Source organism: Achroia grisella, unplaced genomic scaffold, assembly GCF_030625045.1.
Source record: "Achroia grisella isolate CSIRO2021 unplaced genomic scaffold, CSIRO_AGI_Agris_v1 utg754, whole genome shotgun sequence".
NCBI classification, from domain to species: Eukaryota; Metazoa; Arthropoda; class Insecta; order Lepidoptera; family Pyralidae; genus Achroia; species Achroia grisella.
In genome coordinates, this window is record NW_026713011.1 from 642,291 (window position 1) to 658,677 (window position 16,387).

General features: G+C 34.5%; 2 protein-coding genes across 3 annotated transcripts; one reads left to right on the forward strand and one right to left on the reverse strand.

Moving 5' to 3' along the window:
- Positions 1–1,101: 1,101 nt before the first annotated feature.
- On the forward strand, positions 1,102–4,673 carry LOC131850327 (endoplasmic reticulum chaperone BiP). Its single transcript, XM_059200525.1, has 4 exons — positions 1,102–1,247; positions 1,745–1,892; positions 2,181–3,810; positions 4,024–4,673. Exons 2-4 carry the CDS (start codon positions 1,762–1,764, stop codon positions 4,240–4,242), a joined length of 1,980 nt encoding a protein of 659 aa, XP_059056508.1. The 5' UTR covers positions 1,102–1,247; positions 1,745–1,761; the 3' UTR covers positions 4,243–4,673.
- Positions 4,521–16,332, reverse strand: LOC131850328 (adenylate kinase 8-like). Of its 2 annotated transcripts, XM_059200528.1 has the most exons (11): positions 16,200–16,332; positions 15,549–15,684; positions 14,633–14,718; positions 14,293–14,398; positions 13,334–13,518; positions 12,531–12,744; positions 11,788–11,912; positions 10,712–10,803; positions 9,792–9,942; positions 5,592–5,679; positions 4,521–4,948 (listed from the first exon to the last, which is right to left on the reverse strand). In XM_059200528.1, exons 1-11 carry the CDS (start codon positions 16,290–16,292, stop codon positions 4,854–4,856), a joined length of 1,371 nt encoding a protein of 456 aa, XP_059056511.1. In that variant the 5' UTR covers positions 16,293–16,332; the 3' UTR covers positions 4,521–4,853. The 2 variants fall into 2 exon arrangements, with proteins under 2 accessions (XP_059056511.1, XP_059056509.1); XM_059200526.1 differs by lacking the exons at positions 15,549–15,684; positions 16,200–16,332 and having other exon boundaries at positions 4,521–4,946; positions 14,633–14,715.
- Between the last annotated feature and the right edge of the window lie 55 nt (positions 16,333–16,387).

Consider the following 16,387-nt stretch of genomic DNA (forward strand, 5'->3'; position numbering starts at 1 on the left):
TTATTCTAAAATGTTTTTTTTATCTCTTCTAAGGAAAGATCGCAATTGTCATTTATTTCCACGCTTTCTCCACATCGATTAAGCTAAACCCTGGAATATGTAGGCTGCAGGATTGTGAGATATTATTATGATAATGAGCTGCTCTGACCATGGCTTCAGGAACTCGGAAATATCACTATACTCAATGAATTTGGGTATATGACATTTGTATTATTTGTTATTTTTTGGATTGGTAATAATTATGATTAGGGAGGCATATAGGCAAGTCGATAATATTAAAACCTAATGTTAAAAAAATCTTCCTAGAACCAGGGAGTGATTTTTATTTTCTATTAGTAATACCTGTGACAGTACATACTCTATGGCACTTCGCCTGAAATATCAGTATTATGTTCCTTGATCAGTATGCACCAATATGAGCTGAGATCAAAAGCATTTTCTTATGGCAATCATTATAAATATAGGTAATAACTTTAATTACTGGGCACATAACCAATATAATAGCTCTAGCTCACTGACCAAATGATTTTCTTCTTTTCTTTCATAAACTATATAATATTCTCTTATCTGCTATTATACCTCCGGTCCTTTGGCTAGTATTATTGTGATTTTTATAGAGGTTTATATATTAATTGTACAGGTATTTCAGCTATACCTATTTCCTCCTGATATGCTTTGACATGAAAATATACCTATGAAGTATTAAAAAAAACTAACGTAGATTAGGTCGCACCGCCTCCAAATACGAGAAAAAAAATGTATGGGTAACAGAGATTTTTTTAGTAGTGGAATAATTAGGTAATATCAATAATAATAAATTAACAATGTGTGTGATATTTTTTAATAAATTATTTTCTTATCAATACTTATCGAAAGTATCTAGAATAATTTCTACTTTAGAGATAATAGAATCAGTTAACAGTTTCAAAAGTTTCGCCAAAATCTTTGTGCCAGTTATTAACGTGGGCCAATGAACATTCGACAAATCGACGCACCTGGACCAATAGTATTGAACGAATGTGAACGTCATCAACTTAATAACCAATTACGTTCGCCCACGATCAACACTAGCGCTAAATAATAACCGCGGCGGCGTGTGAAACTTCAGTTCTTCTTGGAAAATCGAATGTGAGACATCAGCGTATTTCGTGAATTCGTTCAAGTGTAACATTTGGTGGGCTATTAATTAAAACGTGGCTGTGATTTGTTGAAGAATTTTCATTTACTGATTGTCATCATACTATTTGGTAATTATATTCACATATTTACGTTTAGATTTCTTTATACTATAATTAGTTTCTCCGGGATATTCCATCCATCAAACTATCCAAGCTGCGATTAACCTGTTACTAATAAAAATGTATCTGGAACGGGTATTTTGTTCTTGAAATACTCATTTTCTGACAAAAGCAATTCTCTTATATGGTTTTCTGTTATATTTGACAATGATTTCTTCATAACAATATTAAAAGATTAGTAATAGAGAATGGCATGTCGGCGAATTTTCTCGACGTGTCTGGTAGGCCGGCGCGTTGCCCTACATTTATGTCGTATCTATCCGTTTCTGGATGTACCGTTAACAAGCCGTTATGCCGTCTTTTCCATTCAACTTTCCCTTTCTAAATTGTTTTATATACGGTGATGAATGACGTGTCCCGTTTTATGATTACGTGTCCTTTTGCGTAGGTCGTCAGACCTTGTCGGTGAAAATATTGAAGTTAATTGTAGGTGTTAATTGTTTCAGTATAAGATAAATATTGCATGGTGAAGATGCGGTGGAGTCTGGTAGCGTTGGTGTGTGTGGTGGCGGCGGTGTACGCCGAAGAGAAGAAAGAAAAGGACAAGGAGATCGGGACCGTGATCGGTATCGACTTGGGTACCACATATTCCTGGTGAGTTATACAAAGATCTGTCTTTTATAATTATTTACAACTAAATATATATATGGGTTAATAATTATTGCAATCTTATAAGTTCTATTTCAGCATATTTAATAATATTTTAATTTACATAAAAACTGTTTTAACAGCTGTTATATTCTGTAATCATGTAAAGAAAAGACACTATCTATTAGGACAGTAATTCTGAAACATTGCACCTAGATTTTGTAATAATTTATTTATAAAATCTACAATCACTTAGAATCTTAAATTGAAATGTTTTCCTTTTATTGTCTACAGTGTTGGTGTTTACAAGAATGGGCGAGTGGAAATCATTGCTAACGACCAGGGTAACCGGATCACACCCTCATATGTAGCTTTCACTCAAGATGGCGAGCGTCTCATTGGTGACGCCGCCAAGAATCAACTGACCACCAACCCTGAGAACACAGTGTTTGATGCCAAGCGTCTGATTGGTCGGGAATGGAGTGACACCACAGTTCAGCATGATGTTAAATTCTTCCCCTTCAAAGTTGTAGAAAAGAACAGCAAACCCCATGTCTCAGTTCTGACCTCACAGGGTGACAAAATCTTTGCCCCTGAAGAAATCTCAGCTATGGTTCTAACCAAGATGAAGGAGACTGCTGAAGCTTATCTCGGAAAGAAGGTCACTCATGCTGTTGTTACTGTACCAGCTTACTTTAACGATGCCCAGCGTCAGGCTACAAAGGATGCTGGTGTCATTGCCGGTCTGAATGTCATGAGGATTATCAATGAGCCTACTGCTGCAGCTATTGCCTATGGTCTGGACAAGAAGGAGGGTGAAAAGAATGTTCTTGTATTTGACTTGGGTGGTGGTACTTTTGATGTCTCCCTTCTCACTATTGACAATGGTGTATTTGAAGTAGTGGCCACCAATGGTGACACCCACTTGGGTGGTGAAGATTTCGATCAGAGGGTCATGGAACACTTCATCAAGTTGTACAAAAAGAAGAAGGGCAAGGACATCAGAAAAGACAACCGCGCCGTCCAGAAGTTGCGTCGTGAAGTTGAGAAGGCTAAGAGAGCACTGTCCTCCAGTCACCAAGTCAAGATTGAGATTGAATCCTTCTTTGAAGGTGATGACTTCTCTGAAACTCTCACCAGAGCCAAGTTTGAAGAGTTGAATATGGATCTATTCAGATCAACCCTTAAACCTGTACAGAAAGTGTTGGAAGATGCCGACATGAACAAGAAGGATGTTGATGAAATTGTATTGGTTGGTGGCTCAACTCGTATTCCCAAGGTTCAACAGTTGGTCAAGGAATTCTTCAATGGCAAGGAACCATCCCGAGGTATTAACCCTGATGAGGCTGTAGCCTATGGTGCAGCAGTGCAAGCTGGTGTGCTCAGTGGTGAACAGGACACTGATGCCATTGTGCTTCTTGATGTTAACCCCCTAACCATGGGTATTGAAACTGTCGGAGGTGTAATGACCAAGCTGATCCCACGTAATACTGTAATCCCCACAAAGAAGTCACAGATCTTCTCAACAGCCAGCGACAACCAACACACTGTCACAATTCAAGTATATGAAGGTGAACGACCTATGACCAAGGACAACCACTTGTTGGGTAAATTCGATCTTACAGGCATTCCACCTGCACCAAGAGGCATTCCACAAATTGAAGTAACATTCGAAATTGATGCCAACGGTATCTTGCAAGTATCAGCTGAAGACAAAGGAACTGGCAACCGCGAGAAGATTGTTATCACAAATGACCAGAATAGACTAACACCAGAAGACATTGAGAGAATGATAAAGGATGCTGAGAAATTCGCTGACGATGACAAGAAACTAAAGGAACGTGTAGAGTCCCGAAATGAATTGGAGAGCTATGCATACTCAATCAAGAATCAGCTCCAAGATAAAGAAAAACTTGGTGCTAAGGTTAGTATTTCTTGCAGTACTTATACACACTTCCAATAGTAATACTTAATTGAACATAATAAATACGTACGCAATGTATTTACGTATTATATAATGTATTCTAAATTGTCATTATTCTGATTGCCTTCAGTACAATATTCTGTTTATTAATTCTGTAATACAAATTTCTATAATAATTAATAAGCTTTATAATGTTTGTCGCTTTGTCAACAGGTGAGTGATGATGAAAAGACCAAAATGGAGGAAGCCATTGATGCTGCTATCAAATGGCTAGAAGATAACCAAGATGCAGACTCTGAAGACTACAAAAAACAGAAGAAGAGTCTGGAGGATGTTGTTCAGCCCATCATCGCCAAGTTATATCAGGGTCAAGGTGGAGTGCCACCGCCGGGCGCGGGAGGTGACGAAGAAGACTTCAAAGACGAGTTGTAACCAAACAGACTGTAAATTGTGTGATCATAGCCAAATGTGATCTCTTTAGGTCACCACAGATTATGTATAGAGTGAATATCTTGCGTTATACATAGCCTGTATGAACCATGAATGGAGGTGTTTAGCTCGAGTTGTGTATATTTATTGTGTGAATGTAGGTGAATGAGGGTGTGCGGCGAGCGTTCCGCAGAGTCGAGATCTGATCCGAGTTTCTGTCGCCGCGCACATAGTGTGCTAGAGCTGCGTGCCTGTGTGTGTTTATTGTGTAAAATAATGCATTTTTATTTTAAATATTGAAGCAATAGTTCCATTGTGTGGATCACAAATGCCTGTATCCATGACTGTCTGAATATCGATTCTATCGTCTTCCGCGATTTGTTTTTATGTCATCTCGATGAATCGATCGATCTCTATGCTCTGTAGAGACTTACCTCAGTGTTCTTTATTGTATGTATGTAATTTGAGACTGCAGAATTGTTAGTTCTTAATTAGCAGATTAATTAATTATGTAGTAATATTTCAATTGAAGTACGGAGGAGTACATAATAAAAAAGATTTTTTATTAAAAACCTCTTTTTATTCAGTCCAGACCTTTTAATTTTATTAATACATTAATCAGCTCGTACGTTTCGTAACTGTGAACAATATTCTATGTCGAATGCCGGGGCAGACATTACCGCAGCCTGGATCTTCACTTGTACTTGCTCTGAAAGGTATTCACAAAGAAAGCCTAAAAAAATTTAGAATAATCTTTATATTACAACAAATCTTCAATGGATTTATCCTGTGTAGTTTAGAAATTCTTATGGACGTCTTCTGTGACCATTCTCCGTATTCAGACCAGCCCGAAATCATTACCCATTAGTCCAATATTACGGTCCCATGTACCCATTACAGTGAATGACCCCATTGTTAGCAATGTACCATGTCAAGTTGGCATGATTGTCCCTAGAAACGTTATAAATTCCTGACAAAACGCCACGATGGACTAACTGACCTGCCCTCATGCTCATCTTATCCACTACTGGTGCCCAGCCAGTGTAAACCGTTAGCGTAGGTACCATTCCATTAAAACGTAGTGAAAGTAACATTCGACTTGTCTACATGCAATAGTTGTTTTGCTTCCCAAAGAGTAAAAAGATAGCAGCTATCTCTTCATTCAATAATATTTTACCAACGGTCAGGTGTCTTATTTTCTATTGGACTAACTAAATCATAAAAATTTCTTTGTCATTTAGTCTTATTTCTACTTTTACCGCTGTTTAAGTACAGCACTAATTTTCATACTACTAAAGGTAGTTTTTTGTTAAGCAAAATGTTATCTAGGTATGTGTGTTACACATTCACACCAATTGGCTCGCTGGCATTGATCTCGACCGCCGTTAACCCAGCAGCTGCACGAAGCTCGGCCAAGGCCTCCGAGTGGTAGTAGTCTAACTGTAAGTTAAAAAAAGACACATCTTTTATTATAATTTCTGTAACGGTCATAGACCTAGTTTTATGATGTTCTATAAATATATAATATAAAATAACAGGCTGTATCGGTTGCTTTCATTGTATTTTTTTTATTAAGAGGCCTATTACAAAATGATGCCGCTCAACTTTAGGTTTAATCGCATGGATTTACGCACACACACAGTAATACACGCACACAGACGCAAATAACCGTGTAGCGCAATCGGTGTGGATTTAGTATGAACCATTTTGATCCTTGTAATATTTTAATTAATAATGTGATATGTTTCTACTTAACTGAGTAACATAAACTACTTATTGGATTTTTTAAAATAACGTGATTTATCTTAATTGTCAAAGTGCTAATAATGACCATATTTTTTTATTATATTATTCCTAGAGGGTTGATGTCAGGATGCTGGCCGATTGTACAACTAAAAGCCAAAACCTTAAGTAATATGAGTAACAAATAATTGGGATAAGGACAAGAAGATGAAATTACTATAACATAAATTTACTAATTAATTCTTGTTACATATTAATTCAGTTTATTTATTAATAGATACAATATAATTTATTATAAGAGTCGGATACATTATTGCCATATTCACTTGTTCTAAATATTATACTTAGCAAATAATTATTTTATTTATATATAATAGTTGTGTTTTCAAGGCTTTGTTTTGATTTAAAGGTCCCATCCTTATATGTATATTAGGTGTATCCGCGACTTCGTCAGCGTGGTATAATGAAATTGACCAAATAAAGGAAATATATTTAGATTATAATCTAAAAAAGTTTCATTGTTTCACTTAAACAATGACGATACTTTTATACAACCTTTCATCTCCGCTTTTAATCCCTTACAATACTTTTTTCGCACTATAAAATAGTCTATGACCTTTCTCAGGGTATACTATCTGTGTATATGTATATCTATCTATATAGACTACCTGTGTATATATATGGTAGTGAATTTACAGGGTACAGGGGAATAACACCCGAGTTTTCAGGAATGGCAACGCATGAGGGAAACAATATGCTGATATGAACATGTATATAGGCGACGGTTACCCTTTCCATCAGGACAGCCGTCAGCTCGTTTGCCATTCTAAGTTGTAAAAAAAAAGCTTCAACTGCTATCATTGCTGTTCCTGCATCATTGACGTCGCCGCATGATATTGGCTGATATTGCAGCTTCTCGTTCTTGGTTGGCCAATTCTTGATTCTTGATAAATAATTACTTGTTAATATCAAACCTATTTATAAATTATTACAAGACGCCTCATTGATTATATGTAATGAAATCACCATTAGGTATAGAGATTTTGGATAGAACCTTAAAAGACCTTAGAAACACCTCTGCTCTCATTGGCGGGATTACTTTTATACTTTTGCTGGAGATTTCTGAAAGACTCTCTGTGTCATTACCATCGTTTCCCTTATGTACTTTAATTGAAACTTTAAAACTACTGACAAATTTGAGAGCTCATTTTTATGGAAGCACAGATAGTGATTTCCCACACTAACTGCTCAAACTTGAGGAAGGAATTTCTCAAAAGCATGATCCAATCATGAAATTTAAGTCCGCCGAACATGTGCAATGGCATCCCATTGGATATGTTGCTTACTAAAGAATTGAAAGACAATTTAATTGCAGACCATTATAACCGGTACGTTAGCTGGGCAACCAGCTTATATACCAAGAATACCGATGATTCCAACTGATCTGCCAATACCATTTTAACGGCTTCAATTTCCGGTTAAAATATCATCTACACATGTAATAGATCTATGTATGTTTTGATCTTAAAAAACTACGCAGATTTTGATTCGTTGTTATTTAATAGACAGAATAGATAGACTCAAGAGGAAGGTTTATATATAACGACCGAATACTGTACACGGATCTTTAAACGCGCGATAACCTATATATCCCATATTCACGCGGGCGAAGCCGCGAGCTAAAAGCTAGTCACTAAATAAAAACATTTATAATGTTGTTGACTTTTCACCCAAACACGTATAATTATTTGACATAACTGTACAGTAATGAAAGTCCAACGAGTATAATAACAGAATGGCTGCAATTTAGAAATATCTGTATTGTGTAAAATAAAATAAAGTAAATTGGATAAAGTATCTCTAAACATTAAGGAATATAATTTATATATAATTTGGTAATTTATTTACAATCCACATTGCATACTAGATGATATAACACCAGACAAATGTACGTAAAAATAATAATGGTATTTTTATAAACAATAACCCTATTTTAATTTAGAAAAAATCTACAAAATAAACATAAAGTAAAATTGGTTTACATTTTCTTACATTTTTCTCTCAGATAAGCGTTATTTTTAAAAATACTAAAACGTTATCTTTTTTAATTTTAACTATTAATTGCCATTAGTGTGACGAAATACCATGCTCTTGTGCTTTTCATAGTGCAGCAGGGTAGGTAGGTTTTATTTGTAGCATAACTGTACTTTTGTTTTGGCATGCTAAAATAAATATTATATATATATATTTAACAACAACTTTAAATTAATATTCGTAGAAATAAGTATGTATTAGCAAAATTAATTAAATATTACTTAAATTATCAAAATTGTTTAGTCGCACTATACTAATGTTCACTGACAAATGTTTACGAATGTCTTATCGTAGCGGTGTCGTAAAAAATAGCATAGGTCCTACCTCGACGAGCGCTAGCGCAGCACTGAGAATTTACTTTTGGCGCAACGGAATTTATACAACTTTCAATTATTATTATTGTTTATTTTTTTCTTAGAAACTTATATTTTTTTTTATATTTCTAATTTACAAGTATATTAACTTTATTATTATGTTTTTTTTATGCAAAAATTTCGTTGTATTTATGAGAAAATTAGAAATGATTATGGCAAAGTTTTGTTGAAATTTCGGGTTTAATTATGATCAATTTTTTAGATATTTAAGTTGAAAATGAAAAAAAGGACGATGCTGTCTCAATTTATGAAGTAATTATCAAGTTTTAGTACAGATATCATATCAATTTATGTTTGTTTATTAATGAACGACGACCCCAAACTTCTGTCTCTTAGCGTTTTTGAATAAACTATTTTAGAAATTAGGAAGACTAACAAAGAGAAAATTAACATTTCAAAGATGTAGTTTTTAAGATTAGATATCTATCTATATAATTCAGAAATCAAAATGTATATCCGACTCTTAATTTCTTAGAACCAGAACCCCAAAGACCCTGCTTTTAGGCCAAAAAATGTGAAAGGCCTCTTAAACGCTGTTATTCGCGAATAAGGTGTTGCGATCCCATTTTATAGTGTAAAATATTGTTAATCGAAAATATATCGACATTGATGTTCCAATTTTCACTATATTATTACGTTTGACATATCACCGTAGCTATTACACGTATGTAATATATTCAATAAGAACTGAATTCAAGTACCGAAATGTTACTTGGCTAATCACTATGTACATAGACTGAGAATATTGTCCCCAAAAAGAAAGGTATTTGTGTCGAGCGGTTAGTAGATCATTTCATTAGCTACGTACGAGTACCTACCTACATAACAGTAAAGGGTTCGTCTAGATGCCCGATAACGAAAAGGCGAAAAGTGGCACAGTCGAATTTTTCGATTGTGAGGGTACGATATATACGAGATTTTTTGTTCATTTGTTGATCCCACTATATTTTACTTTTTAAACGAATAAGATTCAGTCGGAAGACGTCTTTGTAAACCTTTGCAACAATTAATCATTTCACACAGAAGCATCTAGTCCCAAGCCAAGCAGAGCTTCTGTTATGGGTACTAAACAATTGCATATAGGTACATGTATACGTAATGTGTAATACATAATATACATAGAAAATACTCAGACCGCTACAAATATAATTTATGTATCGAGCGGGAAATCGAACCCGCAACCAACGGAAGTTCTGTTCACTGAATACAATGTTTCTAATCTTATAACAGCCCAGCTGTGTGTATTTAATTATTATAAATTAATCTAATCGGTGTGCTAAACCGCTAGGCTACCAAAGCCGTGAAAATTAAAAACAATTCATTAGTAAGTGATAAAGTTACCTCTGCATCCAGTTGTGCTTCGTTGTTATCGGGGTGGTGCATAACTCTGGGTCCTGAGCCGGGGGCCGCTGACTGTCCAGTGCACCAGTCCACGGCTTGAGACATCACGCGGGTTTTGCACGTCGCAATGTCCGTGTTCAAGAATATTACTCTGGTGGCACAATAAAATATTATGAAAGACAAGGCCCTAGTAGGGACAGTTATGATTGTAATTTTACAGGGTACGCAAGATGGATACTCTAGTTCTCAAGAATAGCATCAATGCGTGATGATACCCGTGATACTGTATATATTACTAGGTAGTGATATGAACAGTATCGACGGTAAAAAATAAAAGTAAACAAATAACGTTTTTAATAAAATGGTGAGATCGCTTTCGCTGTATTTGGTGAACATGTCAAGTAAACGAGGAAAGCATGAGTATGAAATCTTGCCCTATCGTACCCTTTAACCAAAACACCTCTTACAAAGCAACCTGCTGGCTGACGGCTGAAATATAATAAGTAAAAAGACGGACGATTCTGTACACAGTTTATTTTTTTTTAAACCAATTTGTTTTAGAATCACACGTAACCGAAAAACTAAATTTTCACTAAAATAAAACTTATCTTAGCTCATTTATATGAACAACCCAAGACAGTGTAACAATTTGAAAAAATGTGCAAGACATAGAATTATAATGAATTTTCAGAATGACAACAAAATACCTTTATATTTATTAAAATAATGGAGTAAGCCGAGTAGAGCGGAACGTGAATAGTTACAGCAAAAATCGATAGAAAGTTTTTCTATGTCACTAGAGTGAGGGGTGACGCAAAGTCTCTGGATAAAGAGAGCGAAAACTGAAAAATACCTACATTGTAATTTTCTTGCGTGGACATCTTTACTATTTATTGTTTTGTTCTAAACTTGGCACTCACCGGTTGGGAGGCGTGGTCATATTGTCTAAATGCTCAAAGTCCATCCCGGACAAAGGATATCCTGTCATCACCCAGCCATTATCAATGCAGTCCTGTAATAATCAAAATCAATAAATAATGAATGAATGAAAACTCTTTATTGTTCCTCTCACAGAAAGATATAACGATTACATAAATTAATATGTACATCAAATATAAAAAGAAAAACAACATAATTATAATATAGAGATAACAATGGGCGGCCTTATCGCTAAATAGCTATTTCATCCAGGCAACCTTAGGATGGAGAGGAGTGATTAGACTATGTCTGGTCGGGGTATAACAATTAGTTATTGGATGTACAATTTACATATCATATACACATACATATAACTACATAATAATCATTATATACAAAATATACATACATACACCTATATATACATATAAATAAATAAATAATCTATACATATAAATAAAATTGTAGTGTCTGTTTGTAATATTGAAATAACCGTTTTTTACTACATGCATATGAATATAAATACGGTACATATACCAAAAAAACATTTTTTACAATTTTTCTGTCTGTCTATCTGTTTGTTCCGGCTAATCTCTGAAATTTTTGACGGGACTTTTTTTTGGATGTAATAAGAATATGGATAAAACAGAATTTCCTTACTTGCTGCCTAAATCCATCTATGTAACCATTTTTCTAAAATAAAGTTAAATTCCACGCGGACTAAGTCACGGGTACAGATAGTTATATAATAGGACTAATAAGGACTGGTTACATAGATAGATTTAAGCAGCAAGTAAGGAAATTCTGTTTTATCCCTATACCTCTGGAGATTTAACTTCTGCTATGCGAATATTTAATTCTTTACATAGATACTTACATACTTAAGGATGAGTTTGGTATAATAATAATAATAATTTTACTAAGATCACAGATAAGATAATATTACATACTAATAGGAACAACGATATTCGTCCTGATTTCAGTCGGTTTGAAAAACATGTGGGTACAAAATATGACGATGATGTTGTTAGCCGTTTTTTAAATAATATTTTTTATGTTTGATATTCATTATTATAACCTTTTTCAAAAGACGTCGTTTCACTATATCCGCTTTCAGCTGCACGCTGGGCCCGTAGCTACGCAACTTCTCGCCTATTTCGTCCATTTTCTCGCGAGCTTCAGCCAGTAGGACGGCGAAATTCACTAATATTGATAAACAATTAGTTTTAATGTAGTACAGATACTAACATTGGATACCAAGATAATTACTTACGTCACATATAACAGAATATTAAATACTTAAATATAAATAGGTGTTAATATAATCTAGAGTTTAGGAGAATATTTTTAGACGATTACAGAAATGCCACTCCATTTCTGTACACATAAACACAACACTATATGTCGACACGACATATAGTGTTGTTTGCCGACATCTTATTTGATGATTCTTTTAGATATCGATATTTACTACTGCCTTAAATGACCACTTAATAGTCACAGTTACCGGCAGTAGTTGTCGTTATTTAACAGATTCCGCTCCTCAATACTTATACACAATTTCTCTGCAATATACTTGTTTACTTATATTGTAGGTACTAAGCCAACAATTCTGTCTATTGGTGTTGAACTATATGGTATATCCATACATTAACATACACTTAAACTACTGAAGATATACTTTTGAAATTGGACTAGCGCTTCCGTTAATTGTACCACAGAACAATACAAAATTTGCGATCCCAATACTAATGTAGATTAAAAAATAATTAGTGTGTATATTCTTTATAACATTAAATATTTATAACTGTATCCGCTAACAATAAATGAGTCCAAAATGCTTAGCCAGCGTGACCGCTTGCGTTCTGCTGCCTGCACCTCTTGGCCCGATAAGCAGCACCCGGTACACGCCCGGAGCCCCCACCACGTGGAGTCCCTGCCTCGGACCCTGCAGTCCTGCTGTGCAGGTGTTTATCGCATTGAAGCATTTTATTGCAATCTTATCCGGGTCGTCGTCTTTATCAATGTGGACCTCCTGTTACATATAATACATTCTAAGACATAATCAGCATTAGCCGTAACGAGGGAGAGCAGAGGAGGCCATAGTCCCTGGTGGCCTATTAAAAAGGACGGCACACTGTAGGCACCGCGTTTGTTTTAAGTTGAATTCAAATTCATGAAACAAAACATTAAAAAAAACAGCAATTAAAAAAATTAAAGAATAATAAAATGGCAGCTAATTTCCGATTTGCCCCAGGCGGGAAAAGAGTTGGAATGACCACCTGTCTTTACTGATGAGCGTGGTTATTATACAGTCCATGGTATTGATTTTATGGATGATAATGATGCAACCGCCTGCACTATTATGTTTACGCTGGCGGGGCACCAGTAGATGATGATGGGATAAGCATGAGCTCAGGTCAGTTAACCCATCGTGGTAAATTCACCATGAATTTATCACGATGGTTTCCAGTGTGACATCGTACATTGCTCAATTACATGAGTCAATAAATCGCGAGCTGACCGACTAATTCATATCCTCAGTCAGAATTTCTGTTTCAGACTGTCGTACAGAAAAAATCTTATATACATACAAATACAATAATATTAAATGTTTGACTAACTTTAAGCGATGCTTCATAAGCAAACTTGAGACCTTCGAAATCCTGCTGAAAAAAGTTTCTATATGGAGTGCGAGGGTCGTCAGCCGGAGGCGCGTATGGTGGAGTCGGCATCAGCACTAGGGTGACCTTTGGCAGCACGCCGTCCTGTTGCAGGCAACGCGCCTCGCGCACTGTACAGGGGTGATCTACGTAACAGTCAAATAAAACATTTAAAAGATCATTATATTATTACACCAACTACTTATTTAATTTATTTTTTTGTATGTATGTATTTTTTTCTTACTAAATATTTTACAGAGACCGTTATGATTGTTATCCCAGATAGTTAGTGCCATTGTCAATTACGGTCATACGGTTCTGCCCTGATTGTCTCGGTTTTAAAAGAAATCCTTGTATATAAATATGTATTCAATTTTTTTATTGAGAGGAAAGGTATAATAAAAACATTCTGTATTCAGGAAAATTTCATTATGACTGCGAAATTGTCACGTTATCTTGACCAGAGACGTATAAACTAGTTTCACAATTATTTAAAGAGAATAAACTATTGCTTTTCGAATTTTTCATTTTAAATGCATAAATATATATGTTCTAAATACTTTGGAGTAAAATAAAATAATTGAGTACCTTTATTTTATAGATTTTTTTTTTTTAAGTAACATTAGAACCATCCGGTACCTAACAGATGTAAGGTAATTGCGCCTATTGGCAGTCTGCGCTTAAACTTGTCTTCTTAAAGTCTATAAATAATGTCTTGTGTACTGTTGTCTATGGGTACGTAATCTCCTGTTTGTTTATTAATAGGTATTAGTGTTGTAAGATAGTTACTACCCTAACATACTTCCAAAACAAAAATATCTTACAAGTTGCATATTGTCGGAATTTTGCATGTATCAGAATTATAGGCGCTAAGAAAAAATATATTGTTCTCTACACTTGATAATTGAATTGATACGTACCAAACATCAGCCATCCAACGTTAGGTACTGGGTCCTTCATGGTCATTGTTTTCGTCACCTCGGAGAGGAGTGCTGGCGACACACATCCTGGCACGTAGTTATCATGCTAAATCATACGTGACAACTATATGTTTTGATAACCCACGAGCAGAAATAGCAAAATATAATTTCAAAATTTAGTTCTATCGATCCAATCTTGATGTTAGGAAATAAAATATATTTATATCAGACCTCCAGCACAGATAATACAAGCTCCGCTTAGCATGGGAAAAAATGGCGAGTGAATTGTCCGGGGTTATTATAATGATAATTATTATTTACATTTCTTCTATAATCGAACCTTTTCGTAACGATCCATTAGACAGCGACGTGTGATAACGAAGAAACCAACGTCTTTTATCATATCTTTCACTAGTCTTTTGATATCTAAAAATCAAAATATTGCATATAATTATTTATTTATTTATTTAAACTTTATTGACCAATAAATTATGGTACAAAAGGCGGACTTAATGCTATAGGAATTCTCTACCAGTCAACCTTCAGTAATACTTGATGGTGGCTTAACATTAATTATATAAATAACATATATACAAATATTAGACTAAACTAAAACTAAACAAGAATAGAATACACACGAATATTATAACATATATACACAACATACATACAATCTGTATATTATTTGTGAATCATTCTTTGTAATCAATTACATTATAACATATCTGACTGTGAACGCAATACTTGACATACCCTCAGTTCGCTGGGTACCTATGTAAAATTCCGCATCACAGTATTTGAAACAAAATTTCTCAGATACGGCTCCATCTATTCTTATAAAATCTTTTGTATATATTCATTAGATCTGAGAAAAGGACGTAAACTATTTTACATACCCCTAACTAATAATACTACTACCTAATAATACTACCTATTTTTTACCTAGATTTTACCCTATATACCCTACCTATTTTGTCTATCCTATTTTTTTTTTATGATTTGTCAATAAAAAATACATACAACATTATACATTCACCACTCTACCATCAACCCCTATTTTTTAACTGCGATATTAGAATTTTAATCATTTTTACTTTCGGCGGTCGATGATGATTAATTTATATGGCAATACAACGCTTGCCTGGTCTACCGCATATCCCGCCCATATACTTGTATGTATAAAAAGTCTTATTTTTTATTACTATCCAATTCTTATTATTTTAGGTAAATATCAATATAATTTCAATATGGCGCACCTATCTTAAGTTTAGGCGAGACAAGTAGTATAACTCTATCAGGCTCCTTGTTGCAGTGGGCGTGATGAGTGAGGAACACCTTCATGTGTTTCAAGTGGTCCTTAGGCAAGTTGATGACTACATCTCTTACTATGTCCTAAAACATTAAAAAGTATTTCTAAAGTATGTCTAAGTATTCCTGTTCTGTACTGGACAGTACAGGGTTGGAGATTTTTTACTTATCTGGAACCTTTTCGAAAGAAGTTATATAGAAGCAGAATAAAAAAAATATAATATGTATATATATTGGTATGGTAGTAACCGGTATCGTTTTAAAACTAAGTCTTTGTCGGGAGTTATTATAAACACGTCCAACTCAAAGCAAATGTGTGTATTTATGTTTGTCTCTCTTTTCTCTCTCTCTTTTACCCATAAACTATTGAACTCGTAGATCAGAATAACGTATAGCCTATAACGCTATTGAATAAATTGTCCAAAAATTGTAATAATAAATTCACGTAAGTTGGAAAATATTTCTCATTTGCTAACCATTCTAGAGTTGAAAAACCATAAGAATAACAAGAATATAATGTGTGGTGGAAATGTTTCTCTTAAATACATATATAGAAAGTTCATGATAGCATATACTTATCATTTTAAGTAGCTACTAACCTTAAAAAGAAAATAAACTCTGTGTTTCTCGAGGTAAGGCAGAAATTTCTCAGGCATTGTAAGAGGTCTCTTTGTTGCATCGGTCTCGGTCATTTCAGAATAATTGGTAGAAATTTGGAGTAAATTAAACAACAATGTTAAGAATAATAACAGAAGTAATAGCTGTTAACTGAAAGAATCTATTAAAA